Source organism: Sceloporus occidentalis, unplaced genomic scaffold (genome assembly GCF_023333645.1).
Source record: "Sceloporus occidentalis isolate IW3139 unplaced genomic scaffold, rSceOcc1.0.p SCAF_3, whole genome shotgun sequence".
Lineage (NCBI taxonomy): Eukaryota > Metazoa > Chordata > Lepidosauria > Squamata > Phrynosomatidae > Sceloporus > Sceloporus occidentalis.
Genome location: NW_028316983.1, coordinates 17,603,785 through 17,629,928, shown reverse-complemented (window position 1 = coordinate 17,629,928; position 26,144 = coordinate 17,603,785). Strand labels below are relative to the sequence as shown.

At 45.0% G+C, this 26,144-nt stretch overlaps 1 protein-coding gene across 2 annotated transcripts in view; it reads left to right on the top strand.

Moving 5' to 3' along the window:
- VAPB (VAMP associated protein B and C) overlaps nucleotides 1–21,392 on the top strand; it is a 69,369-nt gene extending 47,977 nt beyond the window's left edge. For both annotated transcript variants that reach the window (XM_089513740.1, XM_089513741.1), the window contains exons 3-6: nucleotides 11,103–11,206; nucleotides 13,240–13,320; nucleotides 17,372–17,548; nucleotides 18,952–21,392. In XM_089513740.1, the coding sequence (XP_089369866.1) occupies nucleotides 11,103–11,206; nucleotides 13,240–13,320; nucleotides 17,372–17,548; nucleotides 18,952–19,110 (521 nt within the window). In that variant the 3' untranslated portion in view covers nucleotides 19,111–21,392. The remainder of the gene's footprint in view (nucleotides 1–11,102; nucleotides 11,207–13,239; nucleotides 13,321–17,371; nucleotides 17,549–18,951) is intronic.
- The last annotated feature ends 4,752 nt before the right edge of the window (nucleotides 21,393–26,144 follow it).

Below are 26,144 nucleotides of genomic sequence, written 5' to 3'. Positions count from 1 at the left end.
ACTGAATGGACCTGAGGCTCTCTAGTGCAGTCTAATAAGTTAACAGACTTGTCCAGTTCCCAAGATACGGGAGAAGTATGGGCAGATGGTGTGTTTTCCAAACAATAACCAAACTGCTATAAAGGCACACAGCTGCAAAACATGTGGAGAAAAATATGTACTGTATATATAAAATCATGATACACAAAAGCCAGGCCACAAAAACTCTGATAGAACACAAAATTACATCTACAGACTTGAAAAAGAGAAACACACAAATAATACCATAATATGTTCATTATGTGTGACACAGTGTTGCTGCAAAATGCTAAACTAACAAAAGCAACAGTACTTTACTCAAAGTTGACACAACCACATGTTTATGGTGTAAGGTTGTAGGTAGAATAAATTGTACTTCCAGATATTTTCTTGTTTCTATTTCTTTCCACCGGTACTGGTATTGCTTTAAAGACATTTTTCCTGTAAGTAATCAAAACACACAGCTGCAGTAACAGAAACAATCAAATGACTGGAAATATAACATGTTAACAAACAGTGTGAACCATTAAAAATGTTTGAAAATGTAAGCCATGTGTTTTTTGTCATTGTAGAGCATTGCATATTTTTGAAAACTATTGATTGGGATGGATGGAATAGATTAATCCAATATCTTACTATACAAAGGTATTAAGTCTGTAGCTTTTTATATGTTTTAATCATACTCAAACTGAAATCCCTTTTAAGTTTTTATGCAGTAGTCAGGGCAGCTAATAGCAGTAGAAGAGAATATAATGACAGTATATAATTAAAAGTGGGAGAATTTAGTTTTCAATGAGTTAAGCATCTTGTGTTCTTAAATGTATTCAGCTCAAGAAATTTACTGTATGATAGTTACCTTTGCTGGACTAGAAACTAGTCTGTTGCTATTAGCAACAGTTTAGAGAGAGAGAAAGAGAGAGAGCTTTCACATAGTTAAGAGTAGTGAGGCTTAGCCTTATTCTGTTCACAGCTTTGTTGTCTACAACATCATTACTGCACATTCTTTTCCCATAACAAAATGATAAGCTGCTGTAGCAAACAGTGTCAGTCTCTAAACATGCAGTCTTCAAAGCCTTTTCTTTTGCCTCTTCAGGATTTCCTTAGCAATAGTTTTACTTAGCATCTAGAATTATGGGAACTAATGAGCAGAGTGTGTGCTCTATTTATGTTCTTAGCTTTTCTATGTTTTATGTGTCTTTCTGGGCCTTCATGGCCCTTCTTGCCTGGGCCTCTGGTGTGGCTGTGGTGGGGGAGATGACCCTGCACCCTCCATGGGCAGCCCAAACAAACAAACAAATGAGTCCTTGAATGGATCAAGGCTGAAGTCTCTCTGGAAGTAGGGTTGTCATGAGTCAGGACCTCCAAACCAGGACAAATGTAGGACAACATTTCCCAGCAGAGAAGGGGCGAGCATCCTGACTTCGGGTGGCTCCGCCCACGAGGCTCCTGATAGGCAGGTAGAAAACAAAAGAGACAAGCGGGGCCACCCCAGAGAGCTCCAGTCTTCTTCCTGCCTCGCTCCTGGTAGGACGGATCTCCGCTTCACTTTCTAAGATTGGAATTTTTAGCTCCCCTGGACTTGCCTGGCTCTCCCCTTCTCCCCTCTCTTCCTTCTCTCCCTCTTCCACTTCTTAGAAGAAAAAAAAATCCCTTCTTTGCTTCCCTCCCCTCCCTGTCCCAATGGCTGGACCAGCCATGACCAGCGGCGATGAGCGGGCTTTAGGGGAGCTAGCTTCCGCCCAGCCCAGGCCAGCCCCGGCTTTGCCGGCTGCTCGCCTCGCGGCTTCCCCCTCAACAGCGGTGGCGGAAGCGCAGCCGGAGGAGCCCGCCCTCCCTCCCGCTGACGGAGCCAGGGCCTCCCAAACGACCCGGCCAGGGTCCGACGATGGGGAGCCCTCACCAGACTCACCTCAGGACAGCGAGGAGGACGTAAGTGACCCCCCACCACCGCAGATGCAGCGGTGGTTCAGGTCCCTCCTCGCCAGGGAGGCACCGCACCTCCGCGGGGGCCCCCGGGGAGACAGTGACCCTGCATGCGTGCCACCAGCATGGGGGGGCTTGCCTTTCGTGGGGGGGTCCCCGTTCATGATGTGGCCTGGGGCCCCCTTCCCTGGAGGCTGGGGGATGCAGGGAGCTGGGGACGGCTGGCAGATGGGCCCAGGCTTCATGCCGGTCGCCTATGGAGGCAGCCATCTTGCCCCCTCGTTGACCCGCCCACTTCCTGTCGACCCGGAAGTCGGCCATCTTGGCCATGCGGCCTCTCATGGGCGCCGCCATCTTGGCCATGCGGCCGCCCATGGGCGCCGCCATCTTGGCCATGCGGCTCCTGATGGGCGCCGCCATCTTAGCCGCGCCGGCCCCGATGGTCGCCGCCATCTTGGCTGCGCAGCGGGCCAGGGGCACCACCAGCTGGGGGAACGCTCTTCCCCCCAGTCAAGCTGCAGTTGCCGCGGCAGAGGGAAGCCTCTCCGGTGGGGACGGGGGGGATCCCTCCACCATCTCCCAGGGGACAAACAAGGTTAACCGCCCCGCTAGGGAGCGCTGCCAGCGCAAAAACCGAGAGGGTCACGACAGAGGCACCACGGCGCCATCTGGCGGCGACAGGCCGTCACAGCCCTCAACCAGCCAACTAGGCCTCCATGGGTTACCCCATAGTTCAGGAGAGGAGGAGGATGAAGGCTCCTTCTCCGACTCCGAACACTCATATCGGCCGCCGCCCAAGCGGCCCAGATTTGACAGGGGCTCCTCTCGAAAGCGTCCCCGCTCTTCTCACTCTTCAGACGACAAGGTCTCTGAGCATACCCGGGACTCCTCAGCCTCTGAGGCAGAGGAGGGTGAGTTGTCACAGGATGAGGGGGAAGACAAGGGCGAACCCTAGGTTTCTTCTCACCTTTTCAAGCCGGAGGATTATGTCCCTCTCATTAAAAAAACTATCAAGACCTTGGGCATTTCCCTGCCTCCAGGGCAGCCCACCCCCCCGGACTCGGACCTCCCCACGGTGAGCGAAGAGCTGTTTCCAGTCTCCTCCTCGCCTGTCCAACAAATCCCTTGCCCCCTCAACATCATGCAGATTGTCCGAGACGAATGGGCCAGGCCTGCCGCTGCCAGGTCTAACCATAGTGTGATTCGCAAACACTACATTCTCCAGCCACCAGTTATGGACAAGCTCAAGGTCCCATTGGTGGACGCTCCTGTTTCGGCGCTCGTTTCATCCGCTGTGTTCAGTAGGGATGGTGAGGATGCCCTCCGTAACCCGGAGGACAGAAGGGCTGAAGGGGCGCTCAAGAAGGCCCACGAAGCCATGTCCATAGCCATTAGGGCAGCCACCACAGTCTCTTTGGTGATGCGAGCCAGCCTTCAGTGGTCCCGCCAACTCCTAGATCTCTTGCCCAATCCTGACTCCAGGGTCAGGCAGACCGTCAATAAGCTGGCTAAGGCCGCAGCCCTCGTGGCTGATGGCACCCTGGACACTATTCAGCAGTGCGCCCGAGCCCAGGCTGCAGCCGTAGCGGTTCGCAGACAGTTCTGGCTAAAAAACTGGAGTGTGGACTCCAAATCCAAGCAGAACCTAGCCTTCACTCCCTTCTTGGGATCCAAGCTCTTCGGAGAATCACTAGATCCACTATCCGACACGGCTACAGGATACAGTTTCATCACAAGCCCAGCGACAGATTCTTGCCTTCTCCCAAATCGGCCGACCCCCTCAAACACCGCCTCCTGCTGGAAGCCATCGACCGCCTTCTGGCCGTCCACGCCATCGAGCCGGTGCCCACACAAGAGAGGGGCCAGGGGTGCTACTCAACTATCTTCCTTGTGCCAAAGAAAAACGGTTCATGGAGGGCCATCCTGAACCTCAGGAGTGTCAACCGGTTTATCCTCAAGAAGAAGTTCAGGATGGAGACTCTAAAGACCATCCTGGACAGCCTCCAGCCTGGAGACTTTCTTTCTTCACTGGACTTACAGAATGCTTACCTACACATTCTGATTCACCCCTCTTCACGTCACTTCCTCCGCTTCAGATATGGCAACCGGCATTTCCAATACCGTGCCCTTCCCTTTGGACTGGCCTCTGCTCCCAGGGTCTTCACCAAGGTCATGGTGGCATTGGTCGCCCATTGGAGGAGACTCCATCTCCACGTCTACCCTTACCTCGACGACCTGTTGATTCGGTCATCCTCCAAAAGTCAGGGACTTCTCGACACCAACCACATCCTCACATCTCTGCAGGAGCACGGATTCCTCATAAATCTGGAAAAGGGCACCCTTGTTCCAGACCAACACATCCACCACCTGGGAGCCCTCATAGACACCCAGTCAGGCACGGTACGGCTACCTCCGACCGGATCCGTTCCATTCAAGAGGCCATATCAGAGGCCCTCTCAGCCCCGCGAGCCAGTCTCCAGCTTCTGGCTCACCTCCAGGGTCTCATGATTGCGGCCATCCCGTGCCTGCCGTGGGCGAGATTCCACGCCAGGCCATTGCAGTGGCTTCTCCTGCCCCACCAGCGAGCCATCGCTCTCAAGAGACACAAGAGGATTCACCTGTCCAGCGAAGTGCGCCAGTCCCTTCATTGGTGGACATCCAAAGCAATCCACCACAGTCTCCCAATCTGGAAACCCTCCAGGGTCCAGATAACTACAGACGCCAGTCTCCGCGGATGGGGGGCTGTCTGCGGAACGCTGCTAGTCCAAGGCCGCTGGAGCCCATCGGAACAGTCCCACAGCATCAACTGGCTGGAACTGCGAGCGATTCGCCTAGCCCTCCGCGCCTTCCACCAGAGGGTTCAACACAGACCCGTCCTCATAAGGACGGACAACATCACTGCGAAGGCTCATGTCAATCGTCAGGGAGGAACCAGGTCCCGGTCCCTGATGCTCGAAGCTCAGTCCCTGCTGAGCTGGGCCGAGGCCAACCTCACGGCCCTGGAGGCCGAACACCTTCAAGGATCCCTAAACTCCAAAGCCGACTGGCTAAGCCAGACGGACATAGACCAGGGAGAGTGGAGCCTACATCCAGAGGTTTTTCAGACCATATCAGACAGGTTCGGCAAGCCAGTTCTGGACCTCTTCGCCTCCCCAGTCAACGCCAAGACACCCAGGTTCTTCTCCAGGTTCCGAACAGAGGGGGCCGAAGACGTAGATGCTCTCAACTGTCCATGGCCGGAAGGTCTGCTCTACGCGTTCCCACCTACTCCTCTACTCGCCAAACTCCTGGCCAGAATTCGCAGGACCCGAGCTCAAGTCCTACTAGTGGCCCCAGCCTGGCCCCGGCGACCCTGGTTCTCCGAAATCCTCAGCATGGCAACTCAGAGTCTTCCTCTACCAGCCAGGTCAGACCTCCTAGCCCAGGGACAGGTCCACCACCCAGACCCAACCTGGCTACGGCTTCACGCCTGGAAATTGAACGCCACATGCTGAGCGGCTACGGCTACTCTCCAGAGGTGATAGATTCCATCCTGGCATCTAGGCGTCAGTCCACGCTCAAGATTTACGAATACACCTTCAGAGCATTTAGGAGATGGTGTAAACGCAAGAACAAAGATTTCATCAACGTCTCAGTCCCTACGGTCCTTCAGTTCCTCCAGGACGGATCTCTCCAGGGGCTTTGGCCTAATACCATAAGAAGACAGGTGGCAGCCATCACCTCCATCCTTCCCCATGAGGACGCGACAAGGATAGCCCTGCATCCCCATATCCACAGGTTGCTCAAAGGGGTCGCCAATAGGGCACCCCCAACCAGACATCGGTTCCCATCCTGGCAGCTCCACAAGATCCTTAAGGCTTTGACTGTTCACCCCTTTGAGCCTTTGAGGGAAGTGCCCCTCAAGTTCCTCACCCTCAAGACATTAATGCTGACGGCGCTCACCTCGGCGAGGCGAGTCTCCGAGATAGGTGCTCTTTCAGGCCGCAAAGAATTGTGCATCATCAGGCCAGACTCAGTCCTCCTGAGACCCGACCCGACCTTCGTCCCTAAGGTCAACTCTGTCTTCCACACGTCCCAGGACATTGTGCTCCCTTCCTTCTGCCCGCGACCGTCCAGAGACTTGGAGAAGACATGGCATACTCTCGACGTTCGCAGGGCCATAAAGATCTATCTCAAGAGGACGACAGCCTTCAGAAAATCGGAGGCCCTGTTTGTATCCTTTAGGCCTAATTCCAAAGGTAAAAAGGTGTCAGTCTCAACCTTGGCCAGGTGGATTAGAGAGTGCATCGTCCTCTGCTACAAATCATTAAACCTGCAACCACCAGGGGGTATCACAGCTCACTCAACCAGGAGTGCGGCTACTTCGGCGGCGCTGGCCACCAGTGCCCCATTGGCCGAGATTTGCAGGGCAGCCACCTGGAAGTCCCCTTCCACCTTCGTCAGGCACTACAAGCTGGACCTGTTCCAGTCAGCCGAGGCGGCCTTTGGTCGCAGGGTGTTACAGCAAGTGGTTGCTGAGTCGCCTTCCGCGCCAGTCGACCCGCCCTAATTCTTGGGCCTGCTTTGGTACATCCTGAAGTCAGGATGCTCGCCCCTTCTCTGCTGGGAAACGGAGCGTTAGACTTACCTGAGAGACGTTCCTTTCCAGCAGAGAAGGTCCGAGCATCCTCCCCACCCTAACTTGCCTACTGGCACGGGTGGGCGACTCCTTTCTTCTCTCCTTACAGTTTGACCAGTTTTCTCCTCAGCTGGTAACCGACTGGAGCTCTCTGGGGTGGCCCCGCCCACAGGGGCGGGGCTGGGCCCCAATTGTCTCTTTTGTTTTCTACCTGCCTATCAGGAGCCTCGTGGGCGGAGCCACCCGAAGTCAGGATGCTCGGACCTTCTCTGCTGGAAAGGAACGTCTCTCAGGTAAGTCCAACGCTCCGTTTTCAAATGTAGGACACATTTTTTAAAATGGAGGACATGTGAAAAAGCATTAAAAGCACCAAAAATACACAAAAAAAGACACTTTGAGGGAAAGGGAAATAAATGGGCACCCACCTCCTCCTCCTCCTCCTTTTCTTCCTCTTAATTCTTCCTCCTCCTCCTCCCCATCGCTTGAATTTCACACCAGGAAATGGCGCTTTTCCCTCCCCCTGGCCAGAGGCCTTGGTCCTCCTCCGCCTCCTCCTCCTTTGCCTCCTTTTCCAAAGCTCACTGGTCAATGGCAGACTGGGGCTGGAAACAGGCCACCCGCCGCTCTTCTGCCATTGGCCAGACAGCTTTGGGGACGCACGCTCCTTTTTACGCCCTGCGTGCAGGCGCGCAACAGGGGTGAGCGCGCGCTGCTGCCGGAGGAGGAGGAGGAGGAGGGCAGCGCGGCCGAGGAGGAGGAGGAGGGGGTGGGTGGCTGACCAGTGCCAGCTGCATTAGCGGCCGCGGCAATGGCCGCATGAGCAGGCCCGGCCCAGAGGCTGGGCCCAAATCCAGGGTCTAGGGGGAACTGGGCCGGCGCGGGCCCAGTTCCTCGAAAACCGTGATTGCCCCAGGAGCCGCCGGGATATGACATCCCTGTCTGGAAGCCAAGATGATCAAACTAATGCCGTTGTACTATGGGCACAGCATAAGAAGGCACGACTCATTAGAAAAGACAGTAATACTAGAAAAGGTGGAGAGAAGTAGAAAGAGAGGAAAAGCACACACCAGATGGATAGACTCAATTAAGAAGGTCACAGGTATGAATTTGCAGGATCTAAGCAGAGCATTGGAGGACAGGAGAGCTTGTGGGGGTCTACTCAAGGACATTAACAACAACAAAAGAACATTTTATGTAATTTTATATGGTTTTAGCATGATGATTTTAAATGGAGCTCCTTTTTGGCGCCACATTGTTCCCGCAGCAATCAAATGGAACGATGCCAGGGAGAAAAGGGCCAGGTGGCCCCTTTCTCCCATGGTTGCAGCTCCTGGGTTGTCCAGGGGCATGAAGCACCAAGGACACCCCTTTTACATGCCAGAGAGAAGTGGCATTTTGCCACGTTTCCATGGCCCGGAAAAACTCCGGATTGGGGCTGCCGGTGAGGCTGCCCTTGCCTCAACCCAGAAATAAAAGGGGTGCCAGAGACCTGCCCCTTAGGGGTAGCCTGTACCACGCCATTATGTCTTAATCATTTGAGATGCAGACAGTGGGAAATATAAGAAAGAGGGCTGATTAAATTGCAAGTAGGAATGCTTTGGTTCTTACTTATATGTGATTAGGAAATGATTGAGTGCCCTATTTACTTACGTGATACCCACACATAAGGACTCCTTTTTCTGTATACAGTAGTGGATTGAGGGGTGTAACCAGTAGGTGTGTTGGCATGAGGGAGGAATGTGGACAGTGGGAAAGTTTCAACTCTCCTATTATGTTCATGCAAACATTGAAAGTGTGAGGGTAACAATAATACCCTCATGTTTGCACACTTCCTATTCCGCCTGTAAGAGGAGGAAATAGCATTTGTTCATGGTTTGTGCTTTTTAAAAAACTGTTTCAGCCCAGTTTGGGAAACTGGCTTCTGAAAAAAATATTTGTGTAAAAATGATTAATGGACCTGTAAACATTTTACTGAGGAATTTCTGCATGGCCTTCATGTAAAGTGCACACATTGTGAAAAGATTCTGAGCATGTCATAGGATATGTCCACAGTTCATGCAATCCTCTTGCCCTGCTTGAATTGAGAGTGTGCTGGAGGACCATACCCATTGGAAGGTGGTGACCATTAGCAGCATCTTTCAGGAATTTAGCATGGTTGTTGTTGTGTCCCTTCAAGTCATTTCCGACTTAAGACAGCCTTAAGGCAAACCCATCACGGAGCTTTCTGTGGCTGGAGAGTGTGTAATTTACCAGGGTCATCTAATGGGTTTACATGGCAGAGCAGGAATTCAAACCCTAGTCTCCAGAGTTTTATCACACTACACTCTTATAGTGCTGCTATTCCACTTTTACTGTTCTGACTGCTTCCTTTTGCATTCTGGGGTTTGTAGTTCAGTGAGGTCTAAGAGCTTTCTGGCCCCTTCCTAAACTGCAAATCCCAGAATGCAACAGGAGACAGCCAAAGCAGTAAAAGTGGAATAAACAGCGCTATTAACAGTGCAGCGCAGTAATCTCCATAGTCTTAAACCACTATGTCACATTGGCTCCAAATTCTTCTTATTTTCAGAGAACCATTGGTATGCTTCTGTGCTTGAGAGTTTCTTGGGTTGTAGTGATTGCTACTAATTACATGCTTTTAACTAGCTTCTCAGAACAGTTTTTGGCCAGACTGGAAAACACTATTGAAAAATGTATTAGAGAAGCATCTGAAATCTTCCAACTCATTCTTAGTTCTCATTTGTTGTGATGGCATGGCTGCAAGTACCGTCTTGTACAAGCTGTCTGGAACAAGTTTATCTGATGTTGCAGATGCATCCATCTTACATACCCAGAAGCAGTACCATTAAACCCAGTTCTGTCCATTTCTATTTCACAGAACAGCTTTGCATGATTCAGCTGTGCTGCTTAGGCTTATAATGGCTCCTCTATGTAAAAGCATTGACTTAACCTCTTGTATTAGTGCAGCAGCCTAGCTGTTGTTGTTGCATGTTTTCAAGTTGTTTCCATTTTATGGTGACTGTAAGGCAGCGGTTCTCAACCTGTGGGTCACAACCCCTTTAGGGGTCAAACAATGCTTTCACAGGGGTCACCTAAGACCATTGGAAAACAGTAGCAAAATTACAGTTATGAAGTAGCAATGAAAATAATTGTATGGTTGGGGGTCACCACAACATGAGGAACTGTATTAAAGGGTTGTGGCATAAGGAAGGGTGAGAACCACTGCTGTAAGGTGAATCTATTACTGTGTTTTCTTGGCAAGATTTGTTCATGGGGGGGTTACCATTGCCTCGCTCTGAGGGCAAGAGAGTGTGACTTGCCCAAGGTCACTCAGTAGGTTTCATAGCTGAAAGGAGACTTGACTGGATCTCGAGACTTGTAGTCCACTAGTATCCAGAGTCATCTAATGATGAAACCACCACACAGTGCTGGCTCCTTGCACCACTTAGGATAGCTTATATTACTGGAATGATTGCCAGTTTGAGGATGGCTTTTTTGGCATAGAATTCCACAGGTTTTCTAAGCTTTCCGGAAAAATATGTGTATTTAATTTCAATAAGATTTGGCATATGCACTGGTCACATTAGTTGCTGTTTACTCTTGTTACCCCAAGAAATACATTCTTGCCCAACTTAATTTTTTTTTTTTAAATACATTTCCTTCTCTCATTCATCAGTCATATCAATAATCTTACACAACACAAGTATTCAGTAACTATTGAGATCTGTGGCTGTGGAAAGTTAAGACATGTTTTGATGTTGATCCATAGAGGTAAAAATCTCCCAAATCCACAAGTGGGCAATACTGTACTTTTATTACAGGGTATTGAACTGCTTGAGGGCTGGAGGCCAGTTTTCCCCTGAGCTTTCTGGCAGGCTGCACCCATTCATCTGCTCTCTAAAATACATAGGGACAAATTCTGGTTTTCATTTTGGACAATATACAACAACAAAAAAGAAGCATTGGAGGGCTGAGGAGGACATTTGCCACTGTTTCAGCATGTTTGAGGATCTTTTGGCATGGTTTCGTTCAAAAAATCAGCTAAATGTTGTGTTGAGGGGGGAAAAATTAAATTGGGGCTCCAGAGGACTGGCACAGGACTTAGGGGGCTGCATGAGTGAGATTTCAGATGCTCTGCTTTATTAATAATAATAATAATAATAATAATAATAATTTGTTTTATTTATATACCGCTATTCCAAAGATCATAGCGGTGAACAGCAAGTAAGCTAATTAGCAAGTAAGCTAATTTGCCCCCAACAGTCTGGGTACTCATTTTAGCGACCTCGGAAGGATGCAAGCCTGAGTCGAGCTTGGGCCCTTTTGCTGGTCTTGAACTCGCAACCTTGTGGTCTTGAGTGAATGGCTGCAGTACAGGCATTTAACCACTGCGCCACCAGGGAAAAGTATAATTGTATAAAATATTTGTTGTATTATCAGATTATTTAGAACTCTTAATTTTTTAGGGAAAATGATGGGAACAGTGATGGTGCATATTTGGAAGCAAATGATGATATTCTAATGCAGTCATTTCTTTTCTTTTCAGTCATGCTACAGCCATTTGATTATGACCCTAATGAGAAAAGTAAACATAAGTTCATGGTTCAGTCAATGTTTGCACCGCCTGATACTTCAGACATGGAAGCAGTAGTGAGTATTGAAAAACAGCTTATCAAAATGACGCAGATTTCTTCTATATGAGTAATCCTACAGCATGCCTTAAAAAGAAAGTGCAACAAATTGTCCAAAGTACAATTATAACAGTAGAGTTAGATGAGGAATGGATTACTTCAAAGGATGTGGATGTCAGGATGCTAGTGGGACAGAATTTCCAGGTAATGAGATACCTTTTGACCAGGACTCTTAGTAAGAGTGTAAATCGTCTCAACATTCATAGAGGTTTGCTTTCCAAACATACATGCCTGCTAAACTGCCTTACCAAAAAGCTAAGCAAATGATCTCCATGACTATTTTGTTCTTTGTTGTTAGTAGGAGTGAGCCAGAGGGACCAGTGGTTCTTAATGTGTGGCTCAGATTGCATTTGTCCAGCACAGGCATTTAATGTTAACTGCTTCATCTAGAATCCATCTTAATGTAGGACTAAAGTGGACATGCATCCGTAGAAAAAAGGCAGGTGTTGGCTTCTCCATGCTTGGGTATAGGTAATATGTGTGGATTTGTCATATGCACCATGGCCTATCTGTTGCTGCTGTGGAAACTCAGACACATCTTGAACAACGGTAGGGTCTTAAATGCTAGTTGACACTGAATTAGATCTGTATAATAACATACCTGTCTGAGCTTATTGTTGTAAGACATTATTATAGTTTTGCCAAGATCTACTCCCCTAACAGTACTGAATGAAATGTTGCTTATGATCAATGAACCCACAATTGATTGAAGACCTTTAGAATTGAGTGGAGCTTCTTAAAGGTCCTGTCAGTCTAAAATCTTACTGGTGCTGTCTCTATAGTTTTTCCACACTCTCAGGTGCCAGAAAATGTTCGTGATACTTATGCTTAAGTGTGCACTTGCTATCGGATGGCGATAAGATGGAGATATACATAGTTTCTATGGGATGCTGTTAATATCAGTGACTTGCATTTGCGGAGTGTTTTATCCTTGACTGGAGCAACCAACCCTGCTGTTTACAGTGTCTAAATTGCTGGTCTGGTACATTGCATACAACCCACAGGCTTAGCATGATTGGCAAGGACTGGTTGGCTTGGCTAATAGCAGTCCCATTGCATTTTTTCTCTTTGGCACAATTCACATTAAGGGAAAAATACGGCGGTGTAACCAGAGCAATACATCCTACATACTCTGAGCATAGGATTGGATGTCCTAGGTGTGTATGCCACTGGTATCCTAAATATTTGCTATTTGGTGCTATTCTTGATATTGTAGACCCCATTGTCTGCAGTCCCTTGTAGGACAAGCTCAAACTGGTTATCCCAAGCCCTTTGCCACTTCCTTTCCTTGCAAGCTTTCAATCCCAGCCTCATCTGCTGTTGTTTCCAAAGGGAAGGACAAGCAGGAAGCAAGCTTGCAGTGCTTGCAGATGTTTGCAGCACCTTCAGTTAGCAGCATCCAACATCCTCTGTTGCTTCCCAACACTGGTGCCGTTACTGGAAAGAGCAGATGTTCAGCACTTCAGTGCCAAGGCTGTTCAAGTTGCCTTGGTCACACAGCTGTTGGACAGTCCCAAGCTTCCTTCCAAAGTTTAAGCTGGGTAGGTGGTGGAAATCACTACAGAACTGCTTGGATGATCCCTTTCTACATCGTTAGCATGGAGAGGAAGGCTGTAGACTTGTCTCACCCTCCAGACATCACCACACTCTTTTGTGGTGAGCAGAATTATTGGAACCTCTTCTTAGCTCCTTTGTAATGTTTTTCAAAGGCTGTTCAGAATACTAGGAACCTTACCTGTTGATTTAGACATATATTTTGTCCTTTTTTATTTAAAGGAGAGGGAGATAAGTATCATTTCCTGAAATACAAAGCAACTGTCCTATGTAAAGCCTAACTAACAGATGAAATATCCCACGCAAAAATGACCAGCCTCTGAAATTGGGAGGGCTTGCACTGGGTCATTTTTAAAAAGAAAAGGAAATTGTGTGGATCAGAGGAAGATATCAATAGTTCTTCTTTGAAAATTATTTCTTCAATTTTGTGTGTTCTAGTGGAAAGAAGCAAAACCAGAAGAACTCATGGATTCAAAACTTAGATGTGTGTTTGAGCTGCCAGCAGAAAATGATAAACCCGTGAGTACAATTGTTGGAATAGTGTACTTGGCAGAATTGTATGTATGTACTTGGTGGAATAGGCAATGTCTGTGAGTGAAAATGCCGGACAGTTCCATTTCCTAAACCTGGTACATTTAGAAACTGTGTTAATGAAAATGGAGCACCTTTGCTCTTTACCTGTGTGTCTGTAGATATGTGCGCTGAAAAACTGGCTTGTAATGTAGTTGGGGGATCCTTGGAATTGTAGTCCAAAACATAGTTTTTATAAAAGGTGCTTGAAAGGAAAGCCATGTGTAAATGAGATGGGAGTTGTGAGGTCTTCCAGATGTTGCTGAACTGCTACTCTCAGCAGACCTTAACACCTTAGCCAGCGGTGAGAAAAGTTAGGAGTTGCAGGCCAACAGTATCTGGAGGGCCTGCATGATTTCCACAACTGATATGAAATGCGGAACATGAATAAGCTATATTTTCCAAGACTGCTTTTTCCTCCTTTCACTCCCTACAAATTATAATGACTAAAAATTTAACAGCAAGTAGCAGCAGCCTCTTAATTTTTAGCCATTAACTCTGGGCTGCCACATCACAACTCAAGTTTCAAGGATAAGGAATAAAACATTCCAGAGGAAAGTGGTGTGGGACACTTCCAAAGTCCCTGAGGCAATTAGAATAAATAAAAAACATTCTTTTAAAACAAAACTACAGGCAAACCACAGTTAACAAAGCCAGTGACAAACAAAGCGCCTTTAAAAAAAGTCATTGTACATGCCCCCAGCCCACTTTTGCTCCTTGTCCTCAGTCTAGCGGGAAAGTTTTTTTTACAGTGTTGCCTTTAGGAGGGGGATGGGGGGGCTAGAAAAAGGCAGACTTTTGGTGACAGGATGCAGCAGCAGGTCTGTAATAAACATTGTAATAATGCTTGAGCTGGGGGGAAATTGTTCTAGTCTAGGTGATCCTACCATAACTGTGTGTGTCTGCCTACAACAGGCAAGGTAGGCAGTAGCTGCCTCCCAAATCTCTTATTGAGCATGAACAGCAAAACAGAGAAAAGAGAGAGAGATAATCCTAAAGCAACATATTAGAATTACCCATGACATATTTTAAAAAAACCTGTAAGTTTTGCTTTTAGGGATCAAAGGGAAAACAACAAGGATTCAACTCCAGTGCAGCCTCCTCCAGCCCAGCACCCTCCTGATCTATAAGATTACAACTCCCATCCTTTCTTGCCAACTTGACTATTGCCTGGCGTGGTGTAATTTTACACAACTGGAGAATGCTCAGTTAGAGAAAGCTGCTCTAGAGTTTTGTTCAGTGAAATCGACCTAGTTACCAACTGACCAAACGCACAGGCAGTTTGGACAATTTCCTGTATTTCCCAGGACAAGGAATGCCTCACTACCCCTTTTTCAGAGCTTATTGGTTATTTCTCCTCCATTGCTGCCAGAGATGCAGAGGGAGTGCTAGCACATGTAAGGGGAAATTCAGAAAAGCAAAAGCACAGAATGATCTTAGGATTGCTAGAGCGGTTAAAAACAATAAAAAGGGTTTTTGGGGGTATGTCTGTAGCAAAAAGAAGAAGAAGGAAATGGTAGGGCCACTACATGGAGAAGATGGCGAAATGCTAACAAGGGACAGAGAAAAGGCAAAACTACTCCTTCTTTGCCTCAGTCTTCTCAGAAAAGGAAAAGGGTGCACAGAATAAGTAAAGAGGAAGTACAGAAATACCTGGTTAATCTGAATGAATTTAAGTCTCGGACCTGATGGCCTACATCCAGCGGTATTAAAAGAACTGGCAAATCTCAGAGCCATTGGCAATAATTTTTGAGAACTGGAGAACAGGAGTAATCCCAGCACACTGGAAGAAGGCAAACATTGTCGCCAATGTCGAAAAGGTGAAAAAAAGAGGATCCCACAATTATTGTCCAGCTAGTCTGACTTCAATACTAAGAAGAGATTCTAGAGTAGATCATTAAACAAGGAGACTGTGAACATTTAAAAGCAATGGCATAATCACAAAAAGTCAACATGGGTTTCTGATAAACAAATCATGCCAAACTAATCTGATCTCTCTTTTTGATAAAATGACCAGCTTGGTAGACAAAGGGAATGCTGTAGATACAGCATATCTTGATTTCAGTAAGGCCTTTGACAAGGTCCTCCATGATATTCTTACAGACAAGCTGGTAAAATATGGGCTAGACAATGTGATTGTTAGGTGGATTTGAAATTGGCTGACTGGCCAAACCTAAAGGGTGCTCAACAATGGTGCCTCTTCATCCTGGAGAGAAGTAACCAGTGGGGTCCCACAAAGTTCTGTCCTGGGCCCAGTGCTATTCAATATCTTTATCAGTGACTTGGATGAATAGAGGGCATGCTTATCAAATTTGCAGATGACACCAAATTAGGAGGAGTAGCTAACATCCCAGAGGACAGGATCAAAATTCAAGATGACCTTAATAGATTAGAAAGCTGGGCCAAAGCTAACAAAATGAATTTCAACACAGAGAAATGTAAGGTACTGCACTTAGGGTGGAAAATTGAAATGTATAGTGACAGGATGGGGGACACCTGTCTTAATGAGACTACTTGTGAAAGGGATCTAGGAGTCCTAGTGGACCATAAGTTGAACATGAGTCAACAATGTGATGTGGCAGCTAGAAAGGTCAATGGAATTTTAGGCTGCATCAATAGAAGTATAATGTCTGGATCAAAAGAAGTAATAGTGCCACTCTATTCTGCTTTGGCCGTGCCTCACCTGGAATACTGTGCCCAGTTCTGGTCACCACAATTCAAAATGGATGTTGACAAATTGGAATATGTCCAGCGGAGGGCTATCAAAACGGTGAAGAGTCTGGAAACCATGCTTATGAGGAAAGACTTAGGGAACTGAGTATATTTAGCCTGGAATAGAGATGGTTAAGAGGTGATATGATAACCCTGTTTAAGTATTTAAAGGGGTGTCACATTGAGGATGGAGCAAGCTTGTTTTCTGCTGCTCCAGAGAATAGGACCCGGAACAATGGATGCAAGCTACAGGAAAAGAGATTCCACCTCAACATTAAGAGGAACTTCCACAGTACGAGCTGTTCGACAGTGGAATGCACTCCCTCAGAGTGTGGTTGAGTCTCCTTCTTCGGAGGTCTTGATGGCCATCTGTCAGGGTTGCTTTGATTGTGATTTCCTGCATGGCAGGGGGTTGGACTGGATGGCCCTTGTGGTCTCTTCCAACTTGATGATTCTAGCTTACAAGAAACTTGAGATTCATTTCTTTTTAATCTGCCAACATAACATGGAATATTTGGTATGATTTTTGTGCCTTTTGTGCCTGACTCATCACCATTGACATGAGCCCTATTATTCCTGTACATGGTCACAGGTCTCTCTCCTTTTTAAACTGTAGCTGCAGTGAATGTTCTAATTCTTTAAGTTTCAAAGTGCTTGCCCACATTTAAACAAACATGGAGGTAGTCATGTTTAGAACTAGGTGCATGTGTGCCACCCTGTGAAAAATGGGAGAGGACGAAAATGGCTAAGAGAGAGCAAACTGTGTAGATGTGGATTCAGTAGAGACTATGTCCCCATACAGACAGGCCAAAATAAAGCTGCTTCGGGTCTCTTTGGAGACATGCTGTTTAAATGTTCCATGTGTCCTAAGAGGTCAGAAGCCACACCAAAGCCATGCTCCAGTCCTAAGGACTGGAGTACAGCTTTGGCACAGCTTCTGGCCTCTTAAGATGTGTGTGTCATTTAAACAGCATACCTCCAAAGTGACCCGAAGCAGCTTTATTTTGGCCTGTCTGTATGGGCCCTATGTATCCCTAAAAATTAATACACTTCTTTTAGAGAACTTACCACTGAGGGTGAATGTAAAAGCAGGAGATCCAGTATACCACTGCCAATCTGAAGTTAAACAGAGTGATACTGCATCTGTTGGCAAACTGTACTGGGACACGGATAGGGATCAACTGCTGGATTTGGTGCTATAATGTAAACAATGCTGAGAGCTGTAAATACAATGGGATACAATTTTAAACCTCCATTAAAAACGTTCTTTCTTTTCATCTCTCAACAGCATGATGTAGAAATAAATAAAATTATATCCACAACTGCAGTAAAGACAGAATCTTCTGTAATGTCAAAATCATTAAGTTCTTCTTTGGATGACAGTGAAGTTAAGAAAGTAATGGAAGAGTGTAAGAGGCTTCAGTTAGAGGTTCAGAGGTTACGAGAGGAGAATAAACAATTGAAGGTACAGTTTGATAGAAATGTATACAAAGTTCTTTGGCTTTCAGTTATAACTTGTTTTCATGTGAATATTATATTGTATTATACATGTGTTTTAATGTAAACTGCTTAGAGATTTTATTACTATAAAATCAGTGTATAAGTACTGCAGATAATGTACTGTATATAATCATGTATAAGTCTAGAAATTTAGGTCAAAAAACTGACCCCCAAAAATCTGAGTCGACTTATACATGGGTCAATGTAAGTACAGCGTCTTAACTCTTATTTAAAAGAAGGATTCATCCTCTGGTGAAAAGCAAGAGTATAATCTGTCCTGGAAGCACTGACCTCTGTTCTCTCATCCATCCAGTCTTAAGAGCAAGCACAACAAGTATGCACAAATTCTGGAATTTTGTAAGTTCTTTGACATTGTTTTGCTTTGCTTCATTGTTTAGATCCTTTGCTAATGTGCCCCTAAATTTTACCCTTGACCTATCCACGGGTCATAGCAAAATCCATAATTTTGGCCCCAAAATTTGCCCTCGACTTATACATGAGGTCGATTTATAGTTGAGTCTATACAGTACATGCATTAAATATGAATAGGTGTGTTTTAATTTGGCTTGATTGTTTTTAATTTTGGAATGGTTGCCATATTTTACTATCTTTTAAGGACTACTGTCATGAAACAGCCCAAATCATAAATTCTTCTCCAGAGGCTTGTGAAAGTGGGGTAGGTGCTGACAATTCAGAAGGCCTTTCCCATTGTAGCAAACAGACTTCAAATATTCTCCATAAGAAGCTCACCTTGTATTTTAATCTTTTCTCTTTTGAGGGCAAGGTGAAAACCTTTTTATTTTACCAAAGCCATTCTAGTCTTGTTATTTATTGAACACATTTTTTGAAGCTGTAGTTTGCCACTGACCTCTTTCTCTTGATTATTATACTTGTGTATTTAGGTCAGTAGCTGCTCATAGGGCTGTTTTGTTTGAAAAGCAGGATAGAAAATTTTAGAATAAATCAAAAATGGGAATCATATGAACTTTAGACTGCATACACCCCCCAGGTGAATGTCTTTGTGGCCCCTGGAAGCACTTGGGTCATAAAAAGAATCAAGATGAAAATGGGAATTGCTACCCCTGGAAGCTACCATGCTAGCTGATTTTCCTCTACAACACCAGGACTGAGCCACTTTTCTGAATGCCCCCCTCTCAAAAGGGTTGAAAAATGTGGGAAAGCCTCATTTTTAGAAGAGATGTGGTCTGTGGTAAGGAAAGAATGAGACCTGGAACTAATGACTATTCATTGGTCATGAGAGTTGCTGTTCCAGATTGATTAGCAAGACCAGTACACCAGCTGAAATAACCCTGAACTTCTAATGAATGCCATGGCTCATTGTACTTTGTTTAATTATCTTTCCTACAGGAAGACGATGGGCTGCGGATGAGGAAGGCTCCCCAGACAAACCATCCGACCTTTGCTTCGGCTGCTGCTGTGAAGGAGGAGGGCCTCAGCACTAGACTACTCGCACTGGTGGTTTTGTTCTTTATTGTTGGCGTAATTATAGGGAAAATTGCCTTGTAGAGGCCGCATGCTGAGGATTGTAAATTGGATTGATGGATCTGCCATATCATTGGATTAAATTTATTCATAACAAAATGTTTAAAAAAATGTATGACATCTCACAGGTCTTGCCTTTTAAATTTTTATCCCCTGCACAAATGTAACATTAACATTAACATAATCTTCTAGAAAGTTTTTTAAAAAGGTTCAAGGAGCAAGCAGGAGAAGAGAGGGGAGTTATCTTGATTGTGAGGAAGAAATCATGTATTTAACACTATAATGGCGCGTTGTTTAGGAAGAAAAAGTAACTTTAAACATTTCTTGGACTTTGGTACCTATTACTGGAATTCTCTTCTTTGGGAGGCAGAAAAAATATTTCTCCACTGAAGGAGCTGATCCTTTTGGTTATTTAGATGGTAGCTTGGGCAGACGAGGTAGAAGGCTCTCTGTAAAATAGATGAACCCACCACTCTTCCTCATAAACGTCCAGTGGGTATGACTCGGGTCTCAGAATCTCAGCTGTGTGGCTCTGACCCTCCAAACAGTTATTGATGGAGCTTCAAGTGTGACCTTGCCTCTCTTGGCCCTGCACCATCCGCAGGGACTGTGAACCATTCAAGTGTGGAAGAGCAGAACTATGGGAAGAAATGGACAAGTTGGGTGCCCCAGAAGGGAGCCAGCAGCACCAATGCTGTAACAGTGTTTCTGTAATTGGTCCCAGCCAGTTGCTGTGCAAATAGGTATTACATAACAGCTTCTGATGATTTGGAGCTGCCTTGGAGTGGGGAGAAAGAGAAATTGAAGGGAGAGGTCAGGTGCATGCTCCCCCACCTTGTTAGGCTAGCAGTGGGGGGACTTAGTTGCTGGGGGTGGGTAGGAAACATAAGGGTGCCTCTTTCCCCAGCCCAGCTCAATCAGCCTGTTGCACCAAGTGCTCCAAGTTGAACTAGAGGTGTGGCTCTTGTATCACCAGACTTTGTAGGGGAGAGGAGCACTGCCTTAGGCTGTTTGCATTCAATATTTAGTTGGGTATGCTGCCTGGCTTTTGTCCCACCTGTTTTCCAGTCCAGATGACACTCTGTTAATGGGGACCATGCGCTTCTACCAACTTTATCCCATCACATTCATTTTTGCAACCCCCTGTTTGTTGCATTCTATGGAGACCTTTTCTTCTTCAGCACTTGCACCCACAGCAAACTCTCACAGGCTTAGCCACACGCTGCTGTGTGTGTGGTATGTGTACTAGTATGTATGTATGTCATGTAACTTTTTTTGCCCCTCTTTAACCATTGCGGTCTCTTGATGCTTTTGCTGATCAGGCTTCTGTCCTGAACCAGATAAAAAGCAGCCATGTATTCAATCTCATGGAGAAGAGAGGGGAAGGAGCCTTTTGATGTGCCCATCCGTATTGGGACAGTCCAGACTTTGCTGTGTTCTCCATCCCTTCTCTCAATAGCCCAGCTAGAGAGAAAGAGAGAAATGTAATATTTTTCTCCCTCTTCACCCATCAACTGTTTAGTGCTGGCTCTTGGATGAAATTACATCTAGGAGACAGCAGCTCTTAGACTGCAGCTGATAGTGAAAAGGAGACAATATTTGGGGATGCATGCTTGGAGGAGCTTGTGGCAACCTAGTGATCCTGTGTACAGGAGAGTAGGCTTATATATCCAGCTTTGGGCTGTCTCACATTGTCTTCAGCGTAACTGGTAATCAGGACACTTTGAGTAGCAAGGAATGTACACCAACTGAATGCAGCCTCACTGCAAAATTGAAAGGTACCACTAAGCAGTCATCTGTGTCTCAGGTTGTGTGGAATGAGGGTTGATACCTTGTTCTTCTAGAAGGGGACCAAGCTACCATTGCTGTTGGTTCACGTAGCTGAGTTAAAACTCTCATATCCATACATTTAATGCATATTTAACTTATTTAATGTGTTTCATCTCAATGTTTTCTTTATTGTCATGGAAAATTGACTACTGCTATAAATTGGCTAAAGAGAAAAGAGGGAAAAGGCACCTGTTCAAAGTTGGTGAAAAGAACAATTTCTTTTTCTTTTTCTTGCTGTAGTGGTGATGGATTCTTCTGCCTCCTAATACTTTGGGCACTACATAATTCTCAGTTTTTGATCATCTAAACATTGGGGGGAACTGCAGCCAGGAAAACTGTTTTGTATATAAAATAAGTCTATGTAGGGGAAAAAATAGTAGGAATTAGTTCTATGCTGTTAAAAAAATTAAAAGACCAATCCTGTTTGACTATGTAGCATCTTTAAAAAAAATCAAATAAATCTACCCCCATATTGAGTCTTGTCCTCGTCTGATTCTGTTTTGCAGCCTTGCCAAAACAAAGTGCATTCTCATTAACACATTTCATTTCTTTGTTTTGAGAACCAGTTCTCCTTATTTAATGTTGTTTGCTGTTATTTGCTATAACACTGGAACAGTTGCTTAGAACTAGCATTTTTGTTTTCTTGAAGAAGATCTGCAACATGCAGGCATCTCTTTACAGTTTTCTTCTGCATCAACATAAAGGAATCAGCTGTCATTCAGAAGCATGAACGAATCAGTATTCAGTTGTTACAAGTAGTTTAAATAGACTGAATTATGACACAATGGATGGTTGCCACTGAAGTTTGCTTCTGCTGGTTGGAGCACCCAGGACTCAGCTGCTGCCCTGCAGACTTCAATCCCTATTTCTAGTCTCTTTGCTGTTCCCATGTGCTGTCCTAGGTATTAGGAAACATGAGGCTCTCCCATACTGGGGTTCAGCTCCCTTGATCCTTCACTGTTGGCTCTTACTGGCTAAGGCTGGTAGAAGTTCTGCTCCCATCTTAAATCAGGCAAAGACTCATGCTCGGTTGCTGCCATCAATGAAAGGTGAGAACCCTGGGTGTTTCTATCACATACTGATCATCTGAGAAGATTGGGCAAGTTTCCACTTGTATATGACCACTGTTCTATATTGAGAATAATCTGGTAAGTTCTATCAGTATCCCAGTGGTGAATTCCTTTAGAATAGCATCCCTACCCCTAGTTACCCAGATGTTATTGGATACTCAAAACAATTCCCACACTGCCCTAACCATTGATCATGCTGGCTAGGGCTTATGGGAATTTAAGTCCAACAATGGGAACCACTGCTTTAGAAACAAAAGCTGTTCACCTACATCAGGGTGAGAAGGCCTGTGCAAAGGCTTAAATAATTATTATTATTATTAAATACAATGAATGCAGCAGATCCCATCTGATTTTGAAAGCTGAGCAGGATCATGCCTGGTTTGTATTTATATGGGGGACTACCAAGGAATATCGGAGGCTGTAGGCTATATTCACAGGAAGGCAATGGCAAACTGCTGAGCATTCTTGCCTAAGGTGGGGGGGGGGATGCATGAGTCTCCTTAGGTCAACAGTATGCAAAGGGATCTTGCAACACCTTTGAGACTAACTGAAAGAGGTTGGTAGCATGAGCTTTTGTAGACTTGATCCTGCCTCTTTAGATATATTAGGTGGAGCTCAGGCAGACTGTGTGTGAGAATGTCCATAGAATATAGCAGACTGTGTGTGAGAATGTCCATAGAAATGCAAAACTTGTTGGGTGTAAAGATGAGGTGACAAGTTCAGTTTTAATGGACAAGGCACAGATGTTGCCCAAAACCTAGTTTATTAGATAACCATAGAAATGAGCATTGGGATGTAGTGTGGGAGACTACACCAAAAGATGTGATGAACTGGCCAAGAGAGCCCCCACTGAGGCTAGGGGTTACATAGTGTTATGTGTGTAGTGTGCCAGGAAGCCATTGTTTCCATTCAACCCACTGCTGATGGAATGCAATTTCTTGATACACTCAATTCTGTTGTTTCCAATCTTCCTTTGTAGTCTTTTTGTTCAAGGACAGCTGTTCTGAGGTCTGGGATGGAATGCCGAGAGAGATTTAAGTGTTCTGCAACTGTTTGTGTGTGTGTGTGTATTCCCATTCTTAATGTCTGATTTATGTCCATTTGTCCTCTGGCTCCGTTTGTTCAATATAGAGTGCTGAAGGGCTCTCTTCAGAGGATGCCATAAATCACATTAGAGGATGAACAAGTAAAGGGTCCTCTAATATTGTGGGTGATATTATTAGGTCATGTGATGACATTTCCTGTATAGATCTGTGGGCAAGTCAACAGGTGACTTGAAGGCACGTGTGTGTGTGTGTGTGTGTGCGCGCGTGCATGCATATACACACCTGTAGGATAATAAAATGTGCCAAGATCCGCCAACCTGTCAGGTGGAAAATAGAAGGGATAGGGAGATCACACACTTTGAATTAAGGAGCCAGGGTACTTTTTTGTGTTAGTACCAGAAATGTTTTTGTCATTTTAGTAGGTCAACCTAAAGAGGGTGGGAGAATATTGTAGCTATTGCTATTAAATGTGCAGAGAAATCTTGTAGCACCTTTGAGACTAATTAAAGAAAGAAGTTGGCAGCATGAGCTTTTGTGGACTTAAGTCTAATTCTATTGCTATTAAGCAGTGAAGAGAATCAAAAATGCTTCCTTACCTGCTACAAATCATCCAGAGATCTGTCTACCTCCGTCTTAAATCATGCAGCCATTCAGGCTGGAGATCTGACATTATCACCCACCCTTACTGCGGTAAAAGAAAATAAGCTTCTTTAAAATTGCTGGAAATAGAAGCTTCCAATCCTTTCTAAAACATGGAAGACTTGCCATATATTGAGCCTTCCCTTCCCTTTTGAATTAGCTCTTTATTTTGAATCAGTATGCTTTTATGTTTACCAAAATAACTTTAGGGTTGAATTGTCACCTTATTTCGCTCCTGCCGATTTTTATGGCCTAGTTTCTTAACAAAAATAATTTCCAAAACTAAATTAAAACAATACTTTGTTCCCCAGTTTACTTTTTAAACATTATATCCTAGTTTTAAACTTTTTAAAACTCGGGATTTTTAATGCTAAACCTCTCTTGGGAATAGAATGCACTGTTTCATAACACTTAAGAATTATAATAGGCTCTTTTCTATTTAATGAGTCTTCCATGGATTCAGATTTAGTAAGATTATTCACATCAAGGATGGCTTTATGCTTCCATGTACTGCTGTAGTATATGACTTACTACTGTTTTACAGAAGAAAATTAAAGCTAAAAGGAATGTGCATTTATTTTAAGCAGAATAAATAGAAAGAGCTAAGTATATGCATCTGGTTTCTGTTTACAGACCCAGCACACGTTACCATTTATTTCTGGTAAATTTGTAGTACAAACAGTTTTTATCCTTACGGATGTCAGGATGATGCTCTCTATGTATTGCTTTTGCTTATCTAAAGAACCAAGGATTTAGTGTATGCGTCTTTGTGGAAGTAACTGTACTGCTGGATCAAAACCTGAGAATCTGGAAACATTTTCTTCTTTCAGAATAAAAATAGCATTCTTATTGAACTCTTTCCCCCCATAAAGCTAGACAGGGTGGTTTTGAATAATGCTTGAAACTACATGGCATTCCAAGTAGTCTAGTAAGCATTCACACGTGTAGATATTTGGTTCATTGACTCAGCTGGCCTCTGAAATAAATCCCAAAGTGGCTACACCTCAATCCTTTATATATTTGAACCTCTCCTGAACCTTCCTTTGATGTTACATAGAAACAGCACAATGTTAGAGCACTGTGTAATACAGGCATACTTTTCTCTTAACGCTTTGAGCCAGACCTGGTAATAATGGCCTAGCAAATGGGAAGTTTGTCTACATTTCATCATACTACTGTCAAAAAGTTCATCTACTGAAACTGAATGGGAGGTAGGTTCACGACTGATGAAAAGGAAGTACGTGTTTACAGAGTACACAGTTAAACTTATTTGCTTCCAAAGGAAAACACATTCAGGCCATATACCTCTCATTATCAATTACAGAGAACCATTAGTGAGGTTGATGTGCTCATGTCTTGCTTGTGGTCTCCCCACAGGCATCTGGTTAGCTAATGGGTGAACAGAATTTTTCACTAGATAGTTTTTGGGCTGACAGCATGGCTGCTGGGCACCACATCCATTATCATTACATTTGCACATATCAGTGCAACCTGCCAAGACAAGGAAAAGGAGATGCCCAGTGTTTAGTGTTATACACAGCTGTGGAGAAATTCAACTCCAAGGTCTCTGAAAATATACAGTCTACAATGGATTACAATATGGTTGAGTTAGGTCAGTGCTGACTTCTCCTAGGGGTTGTCTAGAAATAATTTATTTCAATCAAATAGAATGATCCAGCCACATGCAATTCACAGAAGGTTGGGCTTTTGGGGTGGAGATTCCTGAAACTGCAGAAAAAGGCTTCACAGTTTTCAGTGGAGTATTCACAGAAATCTGCAGAAATGTCCATTATCTCATGTGTGGTTATCCATCTGCTGTGCATGGAATTTGAATGGCTGCACATTTTCAGCAAAAAGAGGGTGAACAGATGTGAATTTTCATGGGAAAGTGAAGACAATTAACCATCCCTGCAAATTTGTGAAAATTCACAGCAATTCACATAACATGCTTATGTGTAGACTAGCCCTTAGTTGTCAGCTGTGTTACTTGATACCCTTTTGACAGGAGGGCACAGGAATTTTCTACACACAAAATACATGTTCTCTCAAACAGCAATAAGAAATATCCAGCAGGCTTCCTCCAATTTCAAACGTCAGTTACCCAAATGAGAATTTGACAAAAGCTTACAAAGAACATGGGTCCTTAACACCAAGACCCTGATAGCTGGAAGCTGCAGTGTATTAAAAATATTGCCCTGTTCCTGACCAAAAGAAGGCATTTATGGGTACTACAGTGGGTCCTTGCCTTACGCGGGGATCCGTTCCGGATCCCTCCGCGTAAGGTGATTTCCGCCTATGCTCAAGCCCCATTGGAAACAATGGGGCTCGTGTGCGGCGGCGCGCACGCGCCCATTCAATTGAATGGGACGCGCCGCCCCTTCCGCCCCGCGCATGCCCCCGCGGCTTGAGCGTGTATGACGTGGGCACGCTGTATTTCTGTAATCGCAGAAAAGGTTATAACAAAAGTTAGCCA